At 40.7% G+C, this 5,914-nt stretch overlaps 1 protein-coding gene across 5 annotated transcripts in view; it reads right to left on the bottom strand.

Moving 5' to 3' along the window:
• Positions 1-833: 833 nt before the first annotated feature.
• tulp3 (TUB like protein 3) overlaps positions 834-5,914 on the bottom strand; it is a 22,725-nt gene continuing 17,644 nt past the window's right edge. For 4 of the 5 annotated variants that reach the window (XM_014013800.1, XM_014013797.1, XM_014013796.1 and 1 more), the window contains exons 5-13: positions 5,226-5,447; positions 4,208-4,341; positions 3,934-4,125; positions 3,752-3,864; positions 2,866-2,983; positions 2,677-2,775; positions 2,239-2,410; positions 2,031-2,156; positions 834-1,732 (exon numbers count right to left, since the gene is read on the bottom strand). In XM_014013800.1, coding sequence (XP_013869254.1) covers positions 1,578-1,732; positions 2,031-2,156; positions 2,239-2,410; positions 2,677-2,775; positions 2,866-2,983; positions 3,752-3,864; positions 3,934-4,125; positions 4,208-4,341; positions 5,226-5,447 — 1,331 coding nt within the window. In that variant the 3' untranslated portion in view covers positions 834-1,577. Of the gene's footprint in view, positions 1,733-2,030; positions 2,157-2,238; positions 2,411-2,529; positions 2,585-2,676; positions 2,776-2,865; positions 2,984-3,751; positions 3,865-3,933; positions 4,126-4,207; positions 4,342-5,225; positions 5,448-5,914 lie in introns of those variants that run through there. The other variant, XR_001310652.1, reaches the window with a different exon arrangement.

Here is a 5,914-nt window from a genome sequence, read left to right as displayed (position 1 = left end):
GTTGTTACTTTTATTTCATTTTTGCTTGTTTTCAGCTTATTGTAAAAAATAAATACTATCCATATAAATTGTGCCTCCTAGATAGAGTGAATTTAATTGTGGTTGAATTAGAAGTATAAATATATAAAATTTTGATACCGTATTAGTTTGGACACAAACAAATCATGGCACACTCCAGCGTTACAGGCAAAAGGCACACATGCAAAAGCACAAGGAGTCGAAGACTGGAGAAAATCTTTTCCACGGGACGACCAAGGAGGCCTCAGAGAGCATCTGCCGCAACAACTTTGACCCCCCGACTGAACAGTGGAAACTTCCACGGTCAGGGCACGCACTTTGCCACCACCTCAAAGCTGTCCCACAACTTCACAGGCGTGCAGGGGCCAGCTGAGGTTCGCCACGTTTCTGGCCAAAGTCCTGGTGGGAAGGGCGTGCCTGGGAAATCAGCATTATCGCCGACCGCCACCGTACAACTCCCAGACTCAGCAGCACGCTCTCTACAATTCCTGCGTTGACAGGATGGAAAATCCCAAGATGTTTGTAGTTTTCGATAGCTGTACTACCCTTACTACCTCATTAAATACAACTACCTCATTAAATACAGAGAGCGTTTCTGAAAGATTGGCATTCACGACTAAACTCCGAGTGAGTTCATTGTTCAAATAAGAGCATTCACGTTGACTGATTATGAGCAGGAATTGTTTTTTTTTTATTTGAGTTTGCTGCAAGTGTTCCAGTTTACATAAAATTTCAAAAAAATATGCAATACAGTTCCACTTTGCAGTGTTTTGAAATGAATCAGGCGGTAAAAAAAATCCATTGGAAACTTGTGATTCTTTTAGGAGAACGACTTTTATTTTAATTTCACCAAGTGACATCCAAGGGAAATGAGTAATTCCTTTATTCTCTCGTGTTTTAAATTGAACTGAAAGTTCAGAAAATATTTCCATTGGATACATTCATTTTTTCCATCATAATAAAACATGAAACAAGTTGGATAGTTTGTTTTTATTTGTTGATATAATCCAGCCACATAACTGTCTAAATAAACTTTAAGACTGGAATATTTTTGACAAAAGCCTTTCACAGTAAAGGAATATATTTAAAAATATTTCTTTATAAACCATCGCTCTTCATAACTAAATTGCACAATTCATTATTTCCGCAGAGTACAAAATGAACATTTGGGGGTTTAATAAATGAAACTTTCAAAACAATATGATAGTTTGTAATTACAGGAGGACTGGATAATTTACTGTTAAAATAACCCTTTATGATTTTTGTGTTGGTTTAATAAAGTGTTTTAATCTGAACTCAAAAACAGAAATATTCGAAAATGCCTTGTTTTTTTTAAACGACACTATTGACAAGAAAACATGTTTAAATACAATGTGTATTTGTCATCATAAAATGTGCAATTCTGCATGAGTTTTTGTAATAACTCAACTTGCAAAAAAAGAAAAAAAAAACCATCACAGCCACAAACACACATACACACATTTTTTTTAAATATGCATTTGACACAAGAATACATGAGAAGACAGCGCAAATATGATAGATTAATGCTAAAATTTGTTTTATAGTACAAACACGTTTGAAGATGTGAAAACAAACAAGAACATAAAGTGGCCGTTCAAGCACTCAGGTTGGGTCAGATTGGAGCACAAAGTTTGGCCTGCAGGTGGCGCCAAATGGAAGGCCGTGTCATGGATTTCAAAATAATTGCTGACAGCTAAACAGAGAGGAAAACAAAACATGAAGGCATCCCACGCAACGTAAAATACAAGAATAAATTCACGCGTCACATATTTTAAAACATAATTATTTTTGCACTTGTTAGCTCGTATGATCCACCATTAGCCCCCATCACTGAGGAATTATGAGTTCCTTTTTWAACCCGAACATTCATGCACACTTACAGATGTACACACAAGTGATGGAAACCCTCCAGGAAAAATTCCATTAGGAGAGAAAAGAAAACGGCACAAAGCGAGACGAGGTCTGCGCACGGCGCGCCGGCTTCTACTCACAGGCCAGCTTGCTATCGAAGCTTGACAGACCGATGGCGAAGGCTTGAAGAGCACACATGGGGTAATTGTAGTCGAGGGTGAAGACGTCTTCGGCGATCCGCCCGAACTGCATGACGATGTAGTCGGCTGGGGTTTGGAGGAACACAACGAAAAACGAGTCAACGGACGGCGGAACGAATGATGACAATAGAAAAGAGAACGTGCTTACGGTCGTTGTCATGGACGATTTGAAAGTTTTTCACCGAAGCTTGCGTTACGCGGCCGTGGAAATTGAGGACGTAGGACTGGGTGTCGTCGTTCCACACGGGGGACTTGTTGTGCAGCTCGATCAGGTTTTCCATCGTGTTATTCTGCCACCGGTTCACGAGGCTCTCCTGTTCCTGCGGCGCAAACATATTCAGGATTTTACCCCTCGAATCCGCTGCTTTTTCCATCTATTCCCTCATCAGGGGTTGCTACAACGAGTCATTCTTAATCTCACTGTCCTCACTCCAACTACCTGATTATCTCCTCTTTGTCTTTTTCCTGGCAGCTACATCTTTGACATCACTCTACTAARATACCCAAAAGAGTAACACAACACAGTTAAGGTTGCTTTAACAATCATAGGGGTTCAAAGGTTCGACTCTTTTAGTACCAGACTCACGTTTTGAGGCCTTACAGGAATTCTTTCATAGTTCATGTTCATGCCGGGGATGACGACGGTCATTTTACGTGGYCCTTTAAATCCCAGCACGTTGGTTTCCTGTAAAAACAAACAAACAAACAAAAAGGGTACAAAATCAAAAGGCAATTTCACCCAAAGATAAAAGAACAAACGACAAAACCCACTCACGTAACAGACGGCAGCCAGCTCCTGCCGCATGGCGCTTTCTTCCAACAGAGTCCCCGTGTTTTTACTGGGATTACCGCCGTTGTCGTAGACTGTAAATTTGGTCCCCATAAGGTTTGACCTGATTTTAAAAAAAACCACACACTATTGCTGAACTATTTTTATAATTATATATGGAAGAAAGTAAAAAGAGTTTGTTTGCAAAGAATTTAAAAATGTAGACGGTTTGTAATTTCGTTTGTAACTGATAGATAAATCAGTGGAAGCTAACGCTAACCGCTAAAACGACTGGGACTGATGCAACCTTGTTTCTATTTGTTTAAATTGAAGGTGGGTGGGACCATATCAGCCAATCAAAACCAGTTATATCTCTGTCKAACTCGTGATACTTCCTGTTCACCTCTTTCGGAATAAAAACACATTTTTGATCAAGTTTTTATTTTTATGAAGTGTTTGAAGTTAGTCAACTAACAATTAGCAAATACTTTACCATATTTTATACGTAGTTTTTAACACTCTTAATTGGAAGTCTAGCTGCTAACGATGCTACATGCTACACACGGTGCCTGACACGACCAGCACTGCTTGTAAGGCGGGATTGTTTTTATTTAATTCAAGATGAATTACATTATAAACAGAAGTTTTACACTTGTGAATATTTTTAGTGGACTTAAAATTAGTAAAACCTAATTTAGAGGAAGCTAACTGTTCTGCTCACAGTTTCCAAAGTTAGCAAAAAACAAGTAGCTGATCCGCTAAATAAGAAGCTAGGTCCGCTCTTAGCAGTTTAGCAGAACTGCYTCCACTGCTGTGTAAAAGTGATCAAAATGGGAGGTTTTTTTGAGAGAATTTTGTCAGTCGTGCAGCGACCCACTCCCAAAGGTTTTACCTCAGTTTGCCTATGAAGCTCTCTCCCCCTCGCGACAAGTCAGTGGCATCGACTGAAATAAGGTAGTTGGACGTTTTGCTCTTCTTCCTCTTCCTGCCTGCCAGCAAAAACACCTGGAAAGAGAGATTACAACGCCTTTACGCTTCACTCACACGCTCCATATTTAATCAATTACTAGCTACCTTTCTGTTATCGTCTCGCTCCATGTGCATGAAGTAGGTCGGGTAGAGGCCACGGTCCATTCCCTTCTTGTCCCGGCTGATTCTGCATTTAACGGTGACCCCGCGAGAGGCCGGACGCAACACAAACTCCTCTAGATTAGCTACGTCCGTTAGCAGGCTATCTGTTGTGGGAGATCCTGGGATTGCATCCTCCTGGGTCAATTTYAAAGATGCTTTCGTTCAGACTTTTTTTTTCAGTAAAGAAATTCATCAATAAAAAGACTTTAGAACTCACGGGAACGTTGTTGCCACTAGCAGCCGAGGCGGGCCTGTTCGCGTCAGTTTGACAGGACAGAGAATGCGTGCGCTCGTCCTCCACGTTGTCCTCGTGCTCGCTGGCTTCGTCAAAGTTCATGCTGCCGCACAGGCCTGGTGGGAGACACGAGGCGAAGAGCGTCTTTGATTTTTCTTTTACAATTCATCCTGCTGGGAAGCTTATTCACTCAGGACAGAAGAAGCAAAAAAAAAATAAATAAATAAATAAAAAACCCAGGAGCTCAGTGTAAATTCTCCAGTCGTCTTTTAGTTTTGGCACAAAACAGTCCCTCAGGTGGATTTACTAATTCCTTTGGCTCATGTGACAAACGTTCATAAGAAATGATGCAACTTTTAGGAAATAACTGAAGGATTTCCCCTGAAATATTCCAGGGGGTGTGAATTATTTCGCATCGAGTTCGGCTCTTTAATTAAAAAGAAAAAAAAAAGACGAGTTGAAGTATTTAGCTCTTGTCCAAGCTCAAATCAAAAACATAATTATTAGTCATCACTAATCAGCATTTATCCTACAAAACGTCAACAACAAACAGCTTGAGCATGGTTTTCTACACCTCATTTCTCAGTTAGGCAGTCATGCAGAAGGAAAATGATCAGATCAGACTGAAGACATTTTGGACTGCCTGAGACATCTGTCTCCTCGTTGATAATTGGATTCATCCGCTGGACTGAAGTGTAGCACTTGGCTGCAGCTTTGCATTAGTTTACTGACAGAAGACAGGAGCATTCCAATGGAATTTTCATGCAAAGTGGGAGAAACCCTAATAGTGACAAGTTTYTTAGGGTTTGCCTAAAAGAAACACTTTCTAATATGTGGAAGCATTTGGGAGATCTTCATATAAAGAGGATGAGGAAGTCTTYATCGATACACAAGTTGAGGTACAATCAAAATATCGGTTAAAAACGGCGACATCATATGAAAAATCAAAGCTCGAAAGGAGAAATATTTGGTTGAACTGGACTAATATTAAGATGCTCGCCTTGTTTCTGCAGCATCTCGTGGATATCCATCTTGGGCTCTAGCAGCGTCTCAGTGTCTCCGTCTCTCTCTGTCTCTTCAGCGGCCGGGGACGGGGGCTGGGGCTGGGGCTGGCCGAGCCCAGGGGGGGACTGGGTCTGGGAGCAGCTCACCGACATGATTTGGATTTTCATTCCCAGATCGGGGGCTTCTGAGCCTAGGAAAGCTGCGGGACCATCAAAACCTACAGGAGAGGAAAAAGAAGCTCGGAATTAGAATTTTTTTTTTTATCAACTTCTTGACTTTGTCTGTAGGTCAGTTTCATGTAAATGTTCCAGTGTTTTTATTGGTTTAACCCAGAGATTCTTAACCCATGGGCCACGGAGCGCCACCTTGAGGGCCTCAACAGAACAACAGTTTTTAACTTTGGGCCYCAGAGGGCCGTCGGACCGTATTGATTTTGAATAAGGTGCAATACACTTTCTCACCACTAGTAGCAGTAGTGCGCCACTCAGTTGTTTAACAACTTTTTTAATATGTAGAAGAAGAAKCTTAGAAACCTGCCGAGAATGGAAAACTATTTTAAATTAAAAGTAGAAGCAAAGATGAAAGTAACTCGACAAAAACACTAAAGTTTGTCACTAATATGAAATGCAGCTTCTGTTTTTACCGCGCAATATTTTAAAAGTTCAAAACATTATCAAATACAGT

The sequence above is a fragment of the Austrofundulus limnaeus genome, unplaced genomic scaffold (genome assembly GCF_001266775.1).
Source record: "Austrofundulus limnaeus strain Quisiro unplaced genomic scaffold, Austrofundulus_limnaeus-1.0 Scaffold106, whole genome shotgun sequence".
Lineage (NCBI taxonomy): Eukaryota > Metazoa > Chordata > Actinopteri > Cyprinodontiformes > Rivulidae > Austrofundulus > Austrofundulus limnaeus.
Note: the sequence above shows the minus strand (reverse complement) of the source record. Positions and strands in the feature narration are given on the sequence as shown.